This window comes from Cryptomeria japonica, chromosome 9, assembly GCF_030272615.1.
Source record: "Cryptomeria japonica chromosome 9, Sugi_1.0, whole genome shotgun sequence".
Taxonomy (NCBI): Eukaryota; Viridiplantae; Streptophyta; class Pinopsida; order Cupressales; family Cupressaceae; genus Cryptomeria; species Cryptomeria japonica.
Window position 1 is genome coordinate 641,869,222 of NC_081413.1, and position 22,463 is coordinate 641,891,684.

Here is a 22,463-nt window from a genome sequence, read left to right on the forward strand (position 1 = left end):
ACAGACAGTTGATTGGATCCTTGATGTATCTAGTCAACTCATGAACAGATATTTGCTATGCAATGAGTGCACTTAGCCAATTCATGAACCAGCCAAAGCATGTTCACTTGGTGGCAGCCAAGCACATCCTGAGATACTTGCGTGGAACAGTTGGCCATGGACTGAAGTATCCAATCAACACAGTAATCAATTTGGAAGGCTACTCTGATTTTGATTGGGCCGAAAATGTTACTAACAGGAAAAGAACTTCAGGAATCTGTTTCAGCTTGGGTTCCACTATGATCTCTTGGGCCAGTAGGAAACAGTCCTCAGTTGCATTAAGTACTGCAGGAGTTGAATACATCGCTTCAAGTGTGGCAAGTAGAGAAGCAATTTGGCTTCGCAAGCTCCTTGCTGGATTGTTTGGACAACCTTGGGAATCCATTGTTATTTATTGTGATAATCAGAGTTGTATTAAAATGTCTAATAATCTCGTGTTTCATGACAGGTCAAACATGTGGAAACTCATTATCACTATGTTTGTGATATGGCAGAAAGAGGTGCCATCCAGTTGAAATATATCAACACTGATGAACAAGTTTCAGATGTTCTCACCAAGCCTCTAGCTCGAGTGAAATTTGAATACTTCCGAGAGAAGCTTGGAATTGTGGATAACTCGGCATTGATTGAGAGGGAGTCTCAATCTTAGTGATGCAATTTAGTTTGCATCCTCCACCCTTTGCGGGCAATGCAAGGTGACATTGTATCCTTCTCTGGGAGAAGGCTGAGGTGTAAGACCTCTTCCACCCTCTACGGGCAATGCAAGGTGGATCCATCCTCTGCGAGCAATGCAAGATGGAAATCATGAAATGCGTTCATGATATTTATGTGTTTTATTGCAAGGATACTCTATAAAGCTTATACATTCACTCTTGCGGGCAATGCAAGATGAAAGTCATGAATAGATCATGACAAGTGGCAGTTATCCTCCCTAGCTAAGAGGAAGTGTTGAAATAGTAGCTAGCTCGGATACCTATCGTATTTTAATGTTGTCAATGACAATAAAAATACACATGTATTATCTATTATGTAAATGTGTTATTGGGCTGGACCCAAATGTCTAACGTGGGGAATATAACATAACTTAATAAACTTGCAAGCCGACTTGAGGATGATTGGCGCCAAAAGGTTGATATCTGCTCTCCTAGCAGCGAACTGGTATAAGGCAAACTGATATAAGGCGAACTGGTATAATGCGAACTGGTATAAGGTAATTGTGTAAACTATGCAAGGTAGATTGTTTTGTGGCGAATCTGATATAGACATCTGCTGCTCCTCCTAACCATCTGCTGTTGATGAAGGGCTGCAATTCTCACTGATATATTGAACAGCAATCTGAGATAAGTCATTGCCTTGTAAATTGCCTACATTTAAGATAATACATATTACATTTGAGGCTGGGTTTTTTTCCCAGGGTATTGGTGTCTTTTGTTTTATGCTTTATTGCTGCTACTGGTTATTCACTGTCTGATTATAATCTAATTGCTTAAATTAACATCTGATTGCCTAAAATTAACAAGAAAGGATTCATGAAATGCAATTACTGATCACATCTTCACCTAGACTGAAGAGTATTGTTAAAGAAGTTAGACAAAGATCTAATAAAGACTATTATTACTTTGTGCATTTAGAAAGACCTTTGATTTGGCTCCAAGCCTTTTTTCAATTATTACAAAATATTGGTATTTCTCAAGCTTTTATTACTACAACTAAAAGGATATGTGAATCAACTGTCAGTAAATTTCAAACATCATTTACTTTCTCTAATCCTATGTAGAGTAACCTCTCTCTCTCTCTCTCTCTCTCTCTCTCTCTCTCTCTCTCTCTCTGCCTGCAATATTCGTCTACATGTCTAAAATAACACTGTTCAACAACAAACCTGTCTTTTAAATTTATTGTCCACTAAATTTGAGTAACAGCCTCAAAGATATAGATCATTACCTTGGTCTCCTATATTGACCATCTGTATGTGTTTGTCTTAATTAGCACGCGCTGCAATGAATTTTCTTTTAAGTGAGACAGTTCATATTTCAATATTCCGCCATACTATTGTATTGATAATGTTCATTGCCCAGAACAGGTCCTTTTTAGTTGCTTTGAATGGACAGAAATAAACATTTCAATATTTTTTGGTACTATTATATTAATAGCATGCACTGCACAGAATAGGTCCTTTTTAGTTGGTTTAAACAGAAAGAGATAAACAAATTCAGTCAACCAACAAAAAGAATTTGTGTGCTTGCATCTGCATATTTTAGGATTGTTTTGCATCAACCCATCTCCAAGTAAATTGTTATAAATGTCACGAGATCATTTGACTTTGAGAAAGAATCCAGTAGTTTTTTTAAGAAGATCATAAGCTACTTGGACAAAGAAGAAAAGTGCAAATCTTTTAGTCAATTAATATATATTTATCCCAACAGAACTGTTTGTTAGGAACTTGTAAACTTGTAGATACAGGCAATCTAATCAAAATTTAAAACAATCTTCATTTTACCAAGCATGGAAAAAGGTCCCTTGGATTAATACCAAGCTATGTCCCTTGCATGCAGGAAGTTGCTGACTTTGTTCTCTTTTGGGGATTTGTCCAACAGTCAACCAAGAGAGCTTACCCAGATGCAGAACCTACATGGACATAGTTTTTATTATGATTAAATTAGATTATGTGGGCACAAGTTCAAAACAAATTTCAATAGAGACAAACGTCAAAAAATTATCATACACAGAACTGCATATGTGAAAAAGTATAATTGAAGACAAGTGTTGGTGTTTATAGATGAAGGCAGTCAAAATTACCTGAACATCATTCAATAATCCATCAGAGGATTCTCCTCCAACAACTACCATCTTCCTTCCAACCACTGCAGCTGCATGCTGTTGTAATGCATAGTTATTTCTAGGCACAAAATTTTCCTGGGTGATTTACATGTTTTTCTTCATTGCGTAAAACAGTGAACTTGCCATAATTTTCAAAGAGATATATTAACAAAGCTTCCTGATTTCTCATTATAATAAAGCAAATTTCATTCGTGCCACATGACATTAGGAAAGTTTTCAGTACACAAAAGAAAGCATAAGAACCATTCTTAAATAACAAAGTCAACTGGATAAATTCTGAGTAGAGAGTCATATTAACTTAAGCAAAACCAGTGGGAAAAATACTATATGTTATCAAAAAAATAGAAAAAGAGATCCTGAACCAGTATCTGGGCCTCTGCCAAGCAAATGAATGACAACCAACTTCAAATACTGTAAAATTTTGACTGGAAAGAACTCTCACATTATATCTAGGTTCAGGCTTTGGTCCTTGAGGAGACAAACTGATCCAATTGTGAGCATCTTTGACGGAACTAATGTTCTGATCAGAAGCAGCCCATGGAGAATTTGCACTCCTGCTATTAACATCATCTGTTTTTGCTTCTGAAGATATAGGATCCACTGAATCTGAAGGTTCCACCTGCAACAATATACTCAACAATAGAATAACGTCAAAGTTCAAATTTCATGGTGTTCAGCCGTCAATGCTTGATTGTAGTAGTAGAGCCTATCCACGAACTCATTAGTCATGACAAATCTCAGTATTGATTAAACAAACTCATGTGCCCATTGGCAAAGACAATACACACAAATTCTTGAGCCGGATATATATACCATATATATATTAAGTTTTCTCTCGGGTTTCCTTATAGCATAAAATTATAGCCAAAATAACATAAGCTTCAAATTTTGCACCCTTATTTCCAGCCAATGATCAAGATAGGGAGAATATGCATATGCAAGCGGGACGTTACAGGCATAGCCATGGTTTAAATCAAAGAAAAGACACAGAATATATATAATTTCAGTTTTTCCTCGGGCTATAATATAAATTGCCTTTCCCTAACCTTCAAATTTTGTACTTGTTTCCAGGTCATGATCAAGCTATAGACAAATTACTTATGTACAGATAGATAGATACCAAATGCCAAATATAAGGACTATGCAATACACAAGCGCACGCAAACGAATTTGCATTTTCAACTTTCCCTGAGTTTTCATTGCATTAAACTGTAGCCAGAAAAACATAAGCTTTGATTTTTGCACCTCTGTTTCCAGCTCTAGTTCAAGCTAGGGAAAATATGCATATGCAAGCAAGATGTTACAGGAAGAATCACAGTTTGAATCAAAGAAAAGGCACAATGCAACAAGTCTATATATGAATTTGCATTTTAAATTTTCCTTCAGATTATAATAAAAATTTCCGTTCCATAAAATTATTGCCAGGATAACATTCCATAACCTTCAAGTTTTGAGCACCTGTTTCCAGCTCATGATCAACCTAGATACACATTACTTTATAAATATCCATGTGTACATATATAAAGAGAGATTGTCCATATATATGTATATAGACAATCTCTATATCCATCTATCTCAAGTACACATATATGTGCAATTTCTCTCTCTAAATATACATTTACAGAGAGATTGCCCACATACATATATAGGGGCACACAATCTCTCTATCCATCTATCTGGAGTACATATGCATATGTGCAATGCATACAATTGTCCGTATATATATGTGGACAATCTCTCTGTAAATGTATATATACCCATGACCCGCTAATGAGCAGAACCATTCGGATAGTCTACCTAAAGATTATACAATCTGGATGTGGTAATTCAATGAAACTTATTGTGTGTACAAAACGGTATTCTCGTTTCACTGAACGCGTCTGCAATAGTAATAATATTTAACTCTGGTGAAATACATGAGATAGTTGGAGATCGAATAGAATAATCGGTAGATCTCCCAGATTTTCTGAAATAGAAGGAGACTCCGTAAAGCAGAAATACATATATACAATAAATATATATCAAGTATATAAGAAGTACCGAGTTTACTCGCGATGTGGAGACAGAGCATTGCGGAATTTGAAGGTTATACCATTCTTGTTAACAATTTTATGGAAAGGCAAAACGATATTGTAACATGTGGAAAAACTGAAAATGCAAGTTTAAATATTCTAGAATTTCTGGCTTAGTCTTTTTCTTATGTAGCAACTTTGGTGATTACGTGTAGTATGAAACCTTGAATTTGGGTAAAAGTTCTGCTAAAACTAAGCTGTAAATCCCAATAACCACCAGCCTGGTAAGCTTAAAGTTCTCTCAGAGTACAAGCGTTAAGAGCAAAATCTTTAAAACTTTCAAGAAAAGTACAAAGTAAACTGAAACTTCAGCTCTTTCACAAATTTTAGTAATCGATCCATAAAATTTGAAAAACAGACGTGGCAGTTAGATTTATGTTTGAGCTCTGAATAGTCAAATCAAGATGCGTGCTGTAATTTTTTCTTTGAGAAACAGAATTTGGAAGCATTCTTACATTGGCGCGACTCTGACGCTTTAATTTCCGCAGCGCGAGCCACCTGGTGCGAACCATCTCCCAACCCTGAAACTTCTACACCCTTTTTCTCTACTCCGAATCAAATCTTGAATTAAAAAGGCTTTATTTCGTCGAATGCATTTTAAACCATATAACACCTGCCGGCCGCTGAAATGACCTCTGAGATCCGCCACAGATTCTCATTTATTTCACCGCGATAACAGAAAAAGATAGAGCTTTCCAAGTTGACAACGGCCAAATATTTGTTCACGTGTGGTCGGTCCACAGTTAAAGAAATGGCGTCGAGAGCCTCGGAGTTTGGGGGTGTTAAACAAGAGACAAGAATCCTGTTGATAAATTATATATACTTTTAAGGAGAAGGTTCTGGGTTCGACTCTGTCACTGTTTGATGACCGATACAGACGTTGCTTTTCCTATGCATTGGGGACCGCGACAGCTAGGGTTTGGAGCTTTCCAATTCTTCACTTTAAAACAGAATCGGGCCAAGTAACTGCTGAGACTGCTACAGTACTATTTTCAGGGCGCTGTGCCATACTGAATCTGCAAAACCTTTCCATTGGGCGTAGTTTTCAAGACAGGAATTTAGCCAACGGACAAAATTCGTGATGCTTTCCACGACAAAACGGGCTTTAATCGAAATTTTGGGGAAAAAGACTTTGCTTGGCTGGTTGTGGTAAAAAACCAAATCTGGTCGACTCCGTTAGATGAGACAAGAATGAGAGTCGCTATCAGCTGACCTCGTCCTTCCTCCACCCCGCGGTTCTCATGTGACCGGTATCTCTGATCTGACTGACGGTCTGTGTAGTGTCTGACTGATTATTACCAGATGTAAACTAGGTCAAAGACTGATTAAAGATAAATTTTGTCGGGGTCACTGTCACATCTCCATCATGAATCAATGTAACGTAAAGGATATCAAAATATAATAGCAGCCCCAAATGGGTGTCATTAATGAGTGCCAACTAATTACTTCAGAGTAGAATTTATGGAGTTTGCGCTGGATGCAGAAACTTGCAGCTCTGGCTGCAGAAACAATTAAAACTAGGACTTGTAAAAGGTGCGATAGTTGAAGTAATAGTTAAGTAATGAGTTTGAAAGTACAACATAATCAATGGAATAGAAGGTATAAAATAGATGTACAAAATTATATTTATATTTTTTATTTTTAATTGTATTTTTTATTAGCATATTTATATTTTTGATAATGATTTTAGAAAAAAAAATATTGAGTTTGTTTTAAATATTGTGGAAATAATTATTAAAATTAGGATTTGCAAAACGTGTGATAATTATAATTGCATAATAATAATAATTTATGTAATCTATGTCAAGCGATATCAATTTTCAAAATATTTAACATTCATAAATATATAAATAAATCACTAGATTCATTATTAAAAGCTATCAAGAAGTTAACTATATAAATATTACTCTTATCATTTTTAGAATTAGGCTCTAGCTTCATCTCCTACAATAAAAAAATAATATTCATCTTTTCATTTCAGAATTCAAATTGAAGTAAAGAATTATTTTCTTGCCTATTATTAATCAAAATGATAAGGAAACCCTCTCAAAGGAAAGAAAGAATATTGACACTCATGAAAGCATTAAATTATTTGATCAAATATTCATTAAAATTTAAAAATTTTCAATTCCAAATTAAATAAAGCTCAAATTTGATGTTGCATTCACAAACATTTAGTATTATATTTAAAACCAAAATTTATATTTATAATCCTTACAGGAGAATACATCTAAAATAAGTAAAAAAGAAAGGAAAGTTTTTTAACCTATGTGTTGAAGAATGAATTTAGGAAAGAAAATGTATTAGCATCGCTTTGGCTATTGCCCCTTATCTGTTGCAAACATCTACGCATAGGGATTAATTTGCCCAATACTCTCCCTTGCAATAGATAGTAACAAATTTGGAAGATATTATTGAGAGACTATTCTTTACAATCTCCTTTAAATTATCTCCAAATTCTTACATTATCAAATTAATCTTCACCATCCTCAAATTCTTTGAAGAATTACAGTTGAAAGTATCATGCAGCATACTATACATGAACACTCCATGCCTTAATGGGTTCCTCAATTTCAAATTGCATGTCATCGCCAAGAGTTAACCACAAACTTTATAGAAAATGTCAAACTCGTAACTATTAATAAAATTAACCAACAAATGAACACTCCATGCCTAAATGGGTTCCTCAATTTCAAATTGCATGTCATCGCCAAGAGTTAACCACAAACTCTATAGAAAATGTCAAACTCATAACTATTAATAAAATTAACCAACAAAGACTACATCAGATCTGTCATAAGAGGAAAACATGTGGAGAGTACATAGTAAACGATAGCTATTTTTGCACTTGTAAAATTAATTTGAGATACAAAATACCAACTACAATTTGAAAAAAAATTGTTACACTTGCATAATACCAGGTCATGATTTTCTCAATATGTTGAAGTAAGCATTCGTTCAAAAATCAATGGAGACTTGTCTGTTGAATTCAAAGTCATTATCCATATCCTTACCAAGCTACATTTCACATTTTGTAGTGGAAGGAATTGTCATTTTTGATTGGATAAGAAGAAAACAACTCTCTTATCTTGACTTTTCACTTATTTGAATGATAAAGATTAAAAAAATTATGTAAAACATGTGGATATATACCAATATTAAAATAAATATTTTATTTGTTCATTATTCTATTAAAAAAATATTATATTATTCTATTTTAATTGATATTAAGTTATTATTATATTATGATAATTAATATTAAGACTAAATTATTAAAATCATGTTTGTAATTAGAAATGTAGTCTTTAAATTCAAATCAAATCTAATATGAAATAACAAAATATTTTAAATAGAAACATGTCCATGCTTTCCACTTTATACAGTGAATGAAAAATAAATCAAATCCAATGTGAAATTTTAAATTCACTTTCTATAAATGCATGGAAATTGGAAACAAATCAAATCCAATATAAAATTTAAAATCTAATACGAATTTAAGTGTTCTATATAGAAACGTGCCCATATTGTCTACTTTCTTTATTATTATTTTTTGTTTTTCCTACATGGAATGTGAAATTACAAACAAAAGAAAAGTAATAGTCATTGTAGATAGACATCAATTTTAATCAAGGAAAAAATTCATTATTTGAGTATAATATGCCTCTTGGCATAGTTAAATAATTAATACGTATCGTTAAATATAATCATTAATAATAAATAATATAAATAATTATTCTAAATAATAATAATATTAATAATTATTATAATAAATAATAATATTAATAATTATTATAATAAATAATAATTATATGTCTATTGTCCAAGGGGTTGAGCTTAATTGGTTAAAACACTGGGTTCTCACTGTGGAGACCCAAGTTCAATTCCCAATAGGGACATCTGAAGTGGAATTCTAAGTTGTGACTCTTGGCCTTCCATAGGATGGGGAAGGTCTTGGGGTCAATCTAATCAAACATAATAATAATAGTAATTCAAAGATATGTAATGGGGATGGGACCCCCTACTGTGTCCCCACTGGTTCATAGCTCGAGTCAAAAGCTATTCAGGCTTCGGCCAATTACCGATCAAAAATAATAATAATAATGTCTATTATTATTATAATATGGAATTTTTTTTTATCTGTAATAGCAATATATTTTATTAATTATTTAGGAAAAAAAAGATTATAGTAATTATCCAGCCAAAATTAGGTCAATGATGATCAAAAACCCTGCATCGACCTTGCATCTACCATTTGTATGTCGCCCAAATTAAAAACCCTTTCGTCACCACCCAAGACCAAGAGTTGAAGCTCCATACGACAAACCACCTATACATTACAACCCAACCTCCCCCCTAGACTCCATAAATTACACCATAAACATAGCAAAATGCAATGCCAAAGAAAACGGCCCTACCCTAGACCATTGACAGCATTACAAAAAACCATCTATAAACAAAACGACATAGTCCTATATATTCGAAACCAAAACAAGGGATTATTAAAAAATAGCCTTGTTTTTGCCACAAACCTCACCACCTTTCTTAGCTTTTTCGTCGAGTCATCCCACTTGCAGAAGCCACATTGCCAGCCTGGGTCCTCCACACACGTAATGAACACCTATGACCCCCAAAATTGGGCTTGTCATCTATCAACACCACTGCAAATGCTCTTTGGGCTTCCTTGTTCCTAATGAAGGTCTTGAATCTATCCCACCCAATAAGGGCCTCTACCCTCCACTCATCCTTATCACAATCTGATGGCCATCACATAAACGAGATTAACTCGTAAACCTCCTCCACCCATGGGTTCTCCATACCCTCGCTCACATCGAATCTCGCCCCTAGCACAACCCATTCCAGAATGAAGTCCAAACCCTCAAGCCAATCCTTAGCTATAATCGAATTCATGACCCACTTAATGGTATTTGTGGATTCTCCTAAATCTAGACCGTAGGCAATGACCATACAAATGATATCCATGTTGATCTTATACCTATGCTTGAGTTGCAGATAGGTATTGCCAACCAAAATTCCAACCACCTGAATAAACTTTGCATCCCTAAATAGGCAAAGCCTCTTCAACCACTTAGTAATTACCTTGCCATGAAAGGCAACCTACAGTCGAGAGGTAATGATTGTGAAGTTCGCCTCCATCCTACACCTACCTCAGAAATCATTGTCACTCCCTTCTACAAATTTTGCCACCAAAGTCCCTCTGTCTTGCTTATAACGCCATCTCACACATTCCCCATCCCATCACTCCAACTCCCCTGCCATGCCATAAATGGTTGCATGCTTCAAAGGACAACATCATTAATTATTTGGCCAAGTAATCTCTTTGAAATCCTCGAGGCGTACTTTGCCAACTTTGATGAATGATGACGCCCATTTAGAAAGTACATCAGCTTCATGATTTTTCGCATGCCTGACATGGCTCACCTCACAGTGTTGAAAGGTCTCTAGCTCAGCTTTGATAGCCACAATGTATTTTTGCAAATGTCACGCCTGAATCTCACCTCCAACAATCGCATTAGTGATTATCATTTAATCCCCTTCCAAGTGAATATTGTTCAATCCTAACTTCTTCCCCATTTTAATCCCAAAAAGGGTCGCTTCATCCTCCGCTACATTATTCATTCCATCCATAAATCTTTTCCCTCCCATTGCCACTATATTCCCCTCCCAATTCCTCACCACATACCCAATACCCGAGGGTCCAGGATCCCCTTTGGAAGCCCCACCAAAATTGACTTTATACTATAATATAGATTGATTATTACATGTATAATTATACATGACACTAGTTATCATAATAATTGTTATATTTAATTAATGAACAATAATAATTGTATAATTATTATCATTATATAATTATAAAAAAAAGCACCTAAGTGTGTGTATATAATATAGATAATTACATAAGATTTAAAAATGGGACCAAAGCTCAGCCAAAATATATGACAACCATCCAACTAGGGGCATAGATCAACTAGAAGAGCCCAAAAAATACGAAAAACACCCATTCAAAAGCATAGCTCAACTGAAAGAGACTAAAATATGAACATCTTACCACTCATGATACATCCTAAATTCAACTATTATTATAGTTATTATAATTATATAGCTATCATTATATAATCATTCTGAGAGATGTCTTTGATTGAAATTTAACTCTTATTCATATATAATTAATTACTTAAGCCAAAGTTATTCATTGTTTGTATTCAAAATTACTAACATAATATTTTTTTACAACTAACGTTTCTATTTTAAAAGTCACGATACTTATAATGACATTTTATATAAACATACTTAATTGTAATGTTAATTTTTTTTTAAATATCACTAAATAAGTCTCAGGCGGAAGTCCTCCAGAAGCAACTCTAGGCCGTGGGGAAAAACCACTTTTAGGGCTCTCAAATGGTCTTTTGATGCAATAAATGAGGAAATTTTGTCGCTCTCATGTCCGCATTGGATTCAAGTTAAAAACTTGCCTCCCGTTCTCTGAAGTTTTATTCCTTAGATTTTGGAGCCCATAGGCAGAGTGATAAGGATTGACCACTCGTCGAACCTGGTTCCCCACCTAGATGTCAGAGTCCTAGTTTCCGTCAACCCTAGCATAGACATTCCCATATTTATCGAAACTAATCTTGGTGGTGATTTATTCACCTATCTTATTGAAACCCTAGGCGGTTTAAATGCCTATTTTTTGTGTAGGAGAGAAGGGCACATTAGAAGACTATGCCCTATTTTCAACTATAGGAATAAGACTTCTAAAAACCCTACATAACATATTTCTAAACCTGATAATAGTGGAGATAACCCCTCCACTTTGGTTTCCAACCCTGGCAATAATCCCCCCTCTTGAACAAACTTGACTCTCTCAGAGAAGCCATCAACGAGGCCGTCGCTGGCTTCCTGAAAGAGAAGCCTATTAAACCCCCTACTATTGATTACTTTGTTGCTTTTGGTCCCTTCAATGCCAACCCTCCTCATTCTGTTGTCTCATAGGCCATTTCATAGTTGGAGGAAACAAAGGACAAAGGCTTTCAGGTGGCGACTAGGAAAAAACAAGAGGTCTAAGAGGAAAAATGCTTAACAACTTGCATTAAAAAAAATTAGAGAGCGTGGGCAAGATAAAATTTGCTCCTCCATGGCCCACATGGAAGACGATGCTCTTGAAGCTCCGCCTGAGGTTAAATTTGTTGTTAATAACAAGAAAAATTATCTCGGTAAATCCATAATTAGGAATTTTTAAGGGCTAGAGCGAGATACCAGTGACTTGGGAAGGATAGAGATAACCTTCCCTCCCCCCAACAATTCCGCTTTCTCTAAATCCAATCAATTTCAAGTTCTTGCTAATAAACCTGAGTCGGCCAAGGAATTGATTGCTTCTATGGATTCCCAAGGGGAAGTGGATTCCCCCCCCTTCTCAAGCCATTGATACCACAATATCTACCCCTCTTGACTCTAAAAAGTTTGTTGATTCTGACAATGTTTCTTATGAGATCATCCCTGTTGATCCAACGGTTGGTAAACCTAACCCTAACGACCTCCCTACTCTTGTTGATCTTGGCATAGCCGGGGAAGTTACTCTAGAGGATGATACCTCGATTGACATTCACGAAACTAAAGTAGAGACAGAGTTAAATTCCACCTACTCTGTCACTAGTGGAGGAGGGGTACATGATAGAGGAGGTTTGGATGAGGAGGTTTCAGATGCAGAAACACATGTTAGGAGAAAAAGAGGAAGACCTCTAGGATCCAAGAATAAAAACTCTCCTCTGCATAAGAAATCCAATAAAAATTCCAGCATGCCTAAGTGTTTTAGCAACTTCAAAGCTGCCAAGGAAAACAACTAAAAGCTAGTTGACCATGAAGTGCATTTCATGTTATATCCGGGGCTCGGAGTCCCCCAATAGGAAATACATTGTTAGAAGAATGTTGAACCAACATAAAGACCTAGACTTTGTCATGCTCCAAGAGGTCAAAGCTACTAGCTTCTCACTGGATGTCAACCTCAATTTTGTATAGAAATATGCTCTAACGATTTGCACCAAACATGATAAGGGTAAGGGGGGTGCAATGATCCTCATAAACCCCAAATGGAAAGCTTCAATCCTCTGCTCTGGGATATCTCCCTGTAATAGAGAAATTTGGGTATCCATTAAAGATGGTGATTCCACCTTTGGTATATGTACAGTCTATGCTCCAAATGATTATAGAGAAAGAGCGGATCTATGGTAACAAATATCTTCCTTACCAGACATCCCATGGATTATGGGAGGAGATTTTAACTTCATGGAACACCAAGATGACAAGATGGGAGGCACTAATATGAAGTGGAAAAGTGGAGAGAAGATTCATTGGGACAGGATGAAAGGAATGAAGAGACTATTTGATCCTTTAGAAGGCATGAGATCTACCCATAAAGGAATTTGGTTTACCTGGTGTAACTACTAGAAAGGGCATAATACAATTTACTCTAGACTTGACCGATTCTATGCCAATAAAGACTTCTTCTCCTTTGCGCCTGACCAACAAGGTTGTCTGATGGAGGTCTAGCCATCATCCCTATCAAATCACAACCCCATTCTTGCCCATATATCTATTAGAGATTTCATTAAAGAGAAAATTAAGAGAAGTAACAAATTCATTCTCAATACAAAATCGTTAGAAGATCAAGATGTCCTTGTTGCTATCCACATCATCAGCCTCTTCAACAGATGGAATTCTGAATCTAAATCCAATATTGTAAGATGGAACACCTCAGTGGACAGCTGGCAAAACATCCTTAAGACTGTCGGCAAGAAGAAAGCTAAAGATGTGAGACAGGCTAAATTTATCCTCAGTACCAATCTGCACAAGGCAGAAGATCCGATCCAAAAAGACCTGAGTAATGTTAACCTCGCCCATTCGGTGACAATGGCTAGAGATAAGCTTAGGAAGTTGTAGCATGATAGAACAATAAGAGAAAGGGCTAGGGCCAGGATGCAATGGTTGCAGTATGGAGAAAATGATGCAGAGACTCTTGGAGTAGATCCTAATCACCAAGTAGTCTTGGTTGCTCTCATTAACCCTCTAACTCCTCAAGCCCATCCAATGGTACTTGGTAGGGGATTTTCTATTTAGACCTTCAAGTCATAATTCACTTTGTCTTGTGTCCAAGGTATAGCCACTGATCTTTAACAATCAACTCTTCCTATTAAGGATTCCACCTCAATCCCTAACACACTCCCAAGGCTCCAACAACCTCTGCAAAGGATCTTACTTCTCCAACCTGTTCTATGTGAGTAACATGAACTTAGATAGTGTCTTTTATGTCTTTTATGGGTTTGAGTACCTTCAATCCCATCGCCAAGCTTTCCCAACCTCACTTTGGCTCTACCGGCTCCAAATAGGCCTAATACAATTAGCCCTCCTATGGCGGTTTTCAAGACTTAGTTTCAAATATTCCCACACAAGGCCACAAATAAATTATAGATTTGAGTACCCTTTTCATAGTTACATACAATAATTCAAAATTCCATTTGGGTTCTCCGTACACATGGGGTAACCAAGACTATCCTATTTTTAAGGGTTTAGGCCTCCCCGGGTGACTCACAAATTTGTTCTTGAAAAGGTTCACCAGTCAGAACATCTGTCAAAGTTGATCATGGATTATTTAAGGTCACTCACAAGGGTCTCCAACCATGGGTCAACTTCTCTTCTACCAAACCACATGTGCTCAGAAATCGCACATCTTTTGTTGTCCTAAACTCACCAACTCCTAGTTGTGAGCCTAGGGTATCATTGTAGAAGCACCACAAAGGCCTGAAAAAACAAAATACCTACTCTAAACCTATGTATAGACCCTAACCTAGCACTCCACATTATTTCAATTGGTACCATCATTGGATGCTCATGTTAGAGCCATTTTTCCCTTAAACCCTACTTTGCAAGGGTTTTACACCTAGTCACAGAGAATGGATCTAATCTCTGCAACTAGACACGATCAAACTTGCTAATCTACCTTATTGGAAAGTAGACTCAACAATATTTCATCCCCTACAATTAAATTCCTCTATCAAGGTCGTATTGGGCCGTACAAAAAGGCAAAAACAAACAAAAAATAGTCAAAACGGTGGCAACACAAGATTTTCCTTATAACTCAAAACTTGCTTTTGCATTCCAGAACTTCTAACCCATACAATGATGATTTCTTGGGCTTTAAACTACCTAGTTCAATTGGTTAGAACCAACTTCTTCACCGCCAACATCAAAAATGCAACTTTTGCAAAATGTTGCTCAATAATTTTTTACATTTTTTGAACCTTAAGATGCAACTTTGCACTTAAGTGTACTTGATGGCTCCAAAAGACCCTCAATGCATTCTAGGAGAACTAAAACAATGCCTTGCACCCTATGACATGTTGACTCTGTAACAACATCAACATTACAACTTCCTAGGATATCAACATCCTTAACATATCAAAGCTTGGACAACTCAACCATGGCTCCATTGACTCCCAAATGGTTGGTCCATTATTACAACTTGAAAGACAACACAAAAACTTAGAACAAACCAAAATTTCTTGCTTGGAGTGATGTGTGCCATGCACCATACTCCCCTGGGACAAAGAACTCAAGTCCCTTGAGTTAAGAGGTCTGCAATTTCCACTCCATGTTGAAGTATATCTGATTCTGACATCCACATAGCATCTGATTCAGGTAACCATGCCCACTTGACAAGATAATGCTTGTATACTCCCTTCCTTGTCTTCTTTACTATCTTGGTGTCCAAGATACTTTCTAACTTAACCGGTTGGCATGGTGGCAAATCTCTCACCCAATCTTCAATACCCTATGATGAAGTGTCCAACTGATGTGTTTGTGATTCTCCCTTGTATGGATAGAGATCACATACATTAAAGATAGGAGAAAAACCCAAGGTGGGGGGGAGTTCAACTTCATATGCATTTTGTCCATATTTATGCACCACCTTAAGAGGCCCAATCTTCTTCATCAATAGCTTAGTAGGCTGCCCTATTGTAAGTCTCTCCTTCCTTAGGTATACTAGGACCAAATCTCCAATCTTAAATTGCACATTCCTTCTTGTTTTATCAGCATTCACCTTATACTGCACAAACTTTTATTGTAAGGTCTGCCTTACCTTATCATGCACTTCTTTGATACCTTTTGCAAAATTCTCACCTTGTGCACTCTTAGGTGTCATAGAAATAAGATCTCTAAGCTCTAGTATGCCCCTAGGATGAAATCCATACACTATCTCAAAGGTACTTTTACCTGTGCTTCGGTTAACTGATTCATTGTATGCATATTCTGCCTGGCCGAGTACCAGATCCGAAGTCTGCCCATGTTGTTTGGTGAGGCATCTTAGTAGATTACCCAATGATCTGTTGACTACCTCTAACTGACCATTTGATTGAGGATGATAGGCAGATGAAAAGGATAATTTGGTGCCCAACTTTCTCCAAAGTTTTCTCCAAAAGTGTCTTAAGAACTTCATATCCCTATCACTCACTATGCCGATTGGAAGGCCATGAATTCTAACTATCTCCTTGAAGAAGAGGCCTGCAATATAGGTGGCATCATTGGTGCTCTTTCAAGGTATAAAATGTGCCATTTTATTGAACCTATCAACCACTACATACACACTATCAAATCCCCTTGGAGTTCTTGGTAAGCCTAACACAAAATCCATGCTCAAACATTCCCAAGGCCTCTGAGGTATGACCAAAGGTTGGTATAGACCTACATTATTGGATGAACCCTTTGCTCTTTGACAGATTGCACATTGTTCTAAAAACCTTCTCACTTATGTTTGCAACTTGGGCCAATGGTAAAACCTACTAACCTTCTCCCAAGTTTTATCTATGCCAAAATGACCTCCTTGATGCTTTTCTCGGATAATGTTTTGTCTCATAGAACATTGGGGAACGCAAAGAAGGTGTCCCTTGAATAGAAAACCCTCTTGTATCATATACTTTGAATAAGTGACATGTGAAGTGTTAGAAAAAACAGAACAAACAACATATATCTTTGTAAAATCTTTATCATCCTTGTAGAGGTCTTTTAACTCATTCAATCCCATACTCTGCAATTGTATCTCCTACATAGTCATGACTCTCCTACTTAATGCATCAGCTACCTTTTTTGCAGTGCCCTTTTTGTGCTTGATAGTGAAGGTGCAAGATTGTAGGTATTCAGCCCACTTTAGGTGTCTTTGATTCAACTTCTCTTGCCCATTAAGGAAACTAAGGGCATGGTTGTCAATGTAAATAAAAACTCTTTGGGCAGCAAATAATGATGCCACTTCTTCAATGCTTGCACCATGGCATACAATTCCAAATCATATGTGGAGTATCTTTGCTTGGCTTCATTCAATTTCTCTGAAAAGAATGCTATAGGGTGACCTTCTTGGCTTAAAACAACCCCTATTGCCTTCTGGCTAGCATCACACTCTACTGTAAACAACTGACTGAAATCGGGTAATCTAAGGGTTGGTAACTTTGCTATCTTAGCTTTCAACAATTCAAACCCCTTATTGGCTTCCTCTATCCACTTAAATTGACATTTAATCCCTCCTTTAATGGTGTTGAGTATAGGAGCACAAACATGGCTAAAGTTTCTGACAAACTTCATATAAAGAGGGAATGACCTTGCATGGTAAATCCTTTGAGCCGCTATAGAAATCAAGTGAGAGCGAAAGTTGTAGCCTTGGGTATAGTTGTTCCTACAGTGTAACTTGTCGTAAGGACATATGGGCCCCATCACAAGTTACAAGGCTCTTAAGTGAGTCATTGTAGAATGAACTTATGTCCAAAAACATCGAACATTACTAGACACCTTTTATTATAGAAGCCCACCCATTCTATTGATTGAGGATATTTGTGAAAAGTTTAGTGCAAAACAATAGATGGTTTTGCTCCCAAGATACTCACCATACATATTTACTTGAGTAGAAACGTGGCTTTTTGAAAGGCTACTTGTAGCTTGATAAGAGTGGTGACTCTCCCATCATAGGGATCATCTATTTGTTATACTCGTGCGAGACTTAGTATATCACATCCTTACCTGCCATGACGAGATTCATAAGTTATGTAGTACCAAAGTTGAAGAAATATCAAGATGTGGGTTGCAAATATCGCAACTGGCCATTGACCTTAGGGATAAAGTGTGTTTGAGTTGTCTTCATTTTGTGTCAGACCTATAACAATTTGAGCCGACATCAGGCTTTTGGAAAAACATACAAAACATTTGAAAAGGGTCAATAAAGTTCATGATTGGGTCGATCTAGACCCACACCTATTTTTGCCTTTTGTTGAAAAAGGGCAAGGTTATTGTGCTTGTGTGCTTGCTCTGTTTTCTTGTCAAAAAAATTCAAAACAAATTTAAACCAAGTATCCATCCAACACAATTTGACATCAACATTGATAAACAAAACAAACATCAAACAAGTGGAACAATTATCAAGATTGTATGTGTAGGTCCTAGGGACAACTGAGAGGGGGGGGGGGTGAATCAGTTGTCTAATAAATTCAAACCAAAATCTTATTAACCAACTTATTGCTTAATACCGGTAAGACAGTTAATTGTGCCGGTAAACAGTGTTAATAGGAAATGTTGTACTGGTAATAATTAATGCATGAAACATAAGCACAAAGTCAACCACAACACATGACACAAATATTTGTACGTGGAAACCCTATAAGGGGAAAAACCACGGTGGAAAACCTTACCCACAATCAAATGATACTACTGCAGATAGTAAGTGTACAAGAGGGGTCTGCACATGCAGAAAGGCCAACAGCCTAGAGCTCACTGCTCAAACACAAATGGGAGTCACACTGACTACAGTTGGATGGTTAAATCCAATGAGAATGTACTGCACAAAATAGCATCTTCATATGTTGGACTCAGTACCGGTGTAATGCTGATATGCTTCTACAAAAACCTAGCTTCACCTTCAAATGATGTCTTCGTGTATACCTCTGCTTAATCTCGCATATACCTTCTTACAATTCTTTTTCGCATTCCACACTTGATCTTGCAAATAAGATCTTACATTTATACCATACCCTAAGACCAATTTTAGTAGGTCGGCTCTACAAGATATTACAATAAAACATTTTACAAATAATACAATATCCGATGCAATAACCGATTGAACATGTCGTCTTAATGCATTTACAACAATAATAAATCATCTCCATAGCGTGCCATGCTGATCTGGAAAAGATAAACCTACCGGTGTAACCCTAGATAACCTGGACCTATTTGTCGGTAAAAGAAAATATGCAAATAAGAATATACCAATGATATTACTTCAAGGAAAAGTGTCCACACGATGTCTTCGACATTACCAAGTGTCTTCCATGTCATTGCAAGTACTGGTGAACATTATATCCTATCGGTTAACTATATACCGGTGATTGTTGAACAGTTTACTGATTGCCGGTGAATGTTGCTGGATCTCCAAAGTAGGTGTGTTAGCAGGTGTTGACATCAATGACAAAACCATACCAAAATACCAACAGTATGACCATCACTCATATCTTGAGAAAAAGGAGTCTTCATCAAAATACCACATTGAAAAAGAGACAATTGAGTTCAAAAGCTCTTATCAAAAGAAGGAAGTTTTTCTATATCAATAAACAAATTTTTCTCTCAGAGAGAGTTTTCTTGTGCCATATGCACTTGTATCTTCAAGGCAAATCCAACAAATTTGACAAAGAGCCTTTGAAAAATAGAGCTTTTACTCAGTATGGAGCCTTGGATGACCACAAAAATAAAGGAGGCAAGATCAACCCTACTTTCTTTCCAAAAATTTGTATCACCTACAACGTAGCTCGAGGGGAACCACCAACTCCTAAGAGAGAGGAAGAAGTAGAAAACCCCTTTGTGACAGAAAGTTTTTATTGAGTTTCATATTTTATCCACCTTCACCTTCACACATCACAAAACCAATCAACTCTCAAAACACAAAAAGGTCTTGTCCTAAGTTCTTTTAAATATTGCTTAAATCAAACCAACAAATCACTTTTAAAGTGTTTCTACATCTATGATCCATCATCCTAAGAGGCATTTCTACATAGGTTAAAACTAGTTTATGAGTGCATCCTCTCATTGCTAGGTAGCTTGGTTTGTAACACATCTCAAACCTTGCTATACCTTATCACATCAAAATTGTCAAAAACACAAAGAGAAATTCACAAATAACTTTGGTAAACATCCAACCTTCAGTGTTAGAGATTCATCTTCTAAACATTTCACAAAACACTTATCTTCCATCAAACATTTCATCACCAACTCATAATCACTTTCACTAACCTCAAAACTTTCAAACAACATGGCTCAAACAAGATCAATGAGAAACTGAAAACCAGAGATCGAAGACGAGGAAGAAGAAAACCTCAATGATTTCCAAGAAGCCATTGGAAGAGGCACAAATGATGAAGGTCCTAGCACTCCAACTCCCGAAGATATAGAAAGAGCACAACACAATCCCAAGTTCAATAGACTCTTTGATGAAATCCTTAGAAACAACTCAGACGCTCATTTTCAGAGACTTGCTCAAGAGGGTGCCAAACTACCCTCTAACTTTGATACCGCACAGATACGACAGACATCAGAACAACATAGTTGTACCAATGGTGGAAGAGGTAGAGATTACTTTCGCTATGACCTTAATCATCAAGGGAATTCCCCACCACCTCCTCCTACCGAAATAGACATGTTGAGACAAGAAGTAGAAAATCTCGCTCAACAACTCAATAGTGGTGTAAAGACTATTCGATTTTCACTTAACGATATTTGTCCCTATCCTTTTGATAGGAACATGCATATGCCACCTTTTCTGCGAGGGTTTGAAACACCCAAGTTTGAAAAGTACAGGGGCAAAGGAGACCCTAGAGATCATGTGCGAGCATTTCACTCAGCTTGTTTAGAGGTGGCCTATGAGTACACCTATCTAATGTGCCTTTTTCCTCAAAATTTGGGAGGCACAACCACACAATGGTTTTCCCGATTACCAAGTGGCATTAGAACATTTGAGGAACTAGTTCAAAAAATCATCGCTCATTATTCACATAACATAGAACGAGATATTACCATGGAAGATCTATGCAACACCAAACAAAAACCAGGGGAGTTGTTCTCAGCTTTCTTACAATGGTGGAGGCAACTATCTAGCAAACGTTCTCTTCATTTGCTTGAAAAGTAACTAGTGGAAATATTCATTTCCAACTTGAATGACGAGATGAAATTCCATGTAGACATGAAGGGTACATAATCCTTTGAAGAGATGATCACTCAAGGATTAAAATGTGAAAGAGCCCTTATAAAAAAGGGACTTATCAAAATCTACAATGAACCCAAAGATGGTCCTTGTCCATGTTATAATAGTGATAAACCCAATTTCTAGAACAAGAACAAGAACATTGTCAATGACGGGATAGTAGATGCAAGGACCGTAAAAATTTCACAACCCGTGGTCAGGTTTGCAGGGCAAAATCCACCTCCTAAAAACAACACCATCACTCATCCACCAAGTCAAGGTTGTAATGCGCTGCAAAAAGAACCAAGATAATGGCAACAGAACTACAAACCAAAACGTACATACACACCCTTAGGGGAACCCATCGAAACAATATTGTGTCAAGTGGTCTCTTCTAATCTTGTGACCTTATCGAAAACATCTAACTATGAACCTCGGGTCAAACCTCCATGGTGGAGAGATAATGAACATTGTGAATTCCGCTGGGTAAAAGGACATAAGACAAACAATTGCCATCGACTAAAAGATCTTGTTCAAGATCTTATTGATAGAGGAGAAATTGAAATCGAAGGACATGACCCTAAAACATCCAATGACGATCATCTAATCTTTAATAATCCACTTCCATCACATGATCAAAGGGATTCCTCCACCTCTGAAACACAGATACTACACCTAATTATACACAAATTGCCTATAATTATACTGTGAATCACCTCTATGATGCTGATGAACAAGTTGCAACCCTCACCATCAAAGATCCAAATCCTGCATGCAATGTTGTTACGCGTCGTAGCAAGATTACCATTCAAGCAACACCACAAGGAGTGACACCCCTGCCCAAGCAATATAATCTTGTGGAATAAATGGATAAAACTCCCGCACTCATATCCATATTAGAGCTTTTGCGCTTATCCCCCTCACACAAAACAATCTTGGATCAAGCTCTCCAAGAAGCATCAGTCCCCGCCAACCTCAACACAGATCAATTTCAAGCCATGGTTGGTAGTCTCGGGTCATCACCATGCCTCACTTTTTCTAAAAGTGACAACGCTTCATTCCAACAACCACATAACGCATCCCTTCACATTGAAGGATTTGTAAACCAACACAGAGTCAAGCGAGTCTAGATTGACAACGGAGCCGGCTTGAACATATGCACCTTGCAGTTGGTCACAACATTGGGATATGCGGTAGAATTAGTGGATCCCAGCAAAAAGATAACCATTAAGGCC

At 36.8% G+C, this 22,463-nt stretch overlaps 1 protein-coding gene across 4 annotated transcripts in view; it reads right to left on the reverse strand.

The window, feature by feature from the left end:
* Positions 1-6,507, reverse strand: part of LOC131030978 (acyl-CoA-binding domain-containing protein 6) — a 125,225-nt gene extending 118,718 nt beyond the window's left edge. Inside the window, exons 1-4 of one of the 4 annotated variants that reach the window (XM_057961959.2) lie at positions 5,405-6,507; positions 3,320-3,496; positions 2,836-2,913; positions 2,569-2,664 (exon numbers count right to left, since the gene is read on the reverse strand). In XM_057961959.2, the coding sequence (XP_057817942.2) occupies positions 2,569-2,664; positions 2,836-2,913; positions 3,320-3,496; positions 5,405-5,461 (408 nt within the window). In that variant the 5' untranslated portion in view covers positions 5,462-6,507. Of the gene's footprint in view, positions 1-2,536; positions 2,665-2,835; positions 2,914-3,319; positions 3,497-5,112; positions 5,223-5,404 lie in introns of those variants that run through there. The other 3 variants (XM_057961961.2, XM_057961962.2, XM_059211164.1) reach the window with 3 other exon arrangements.
* Positions 6,508-22,463: the final 15,956 nt, after the last annotated feature.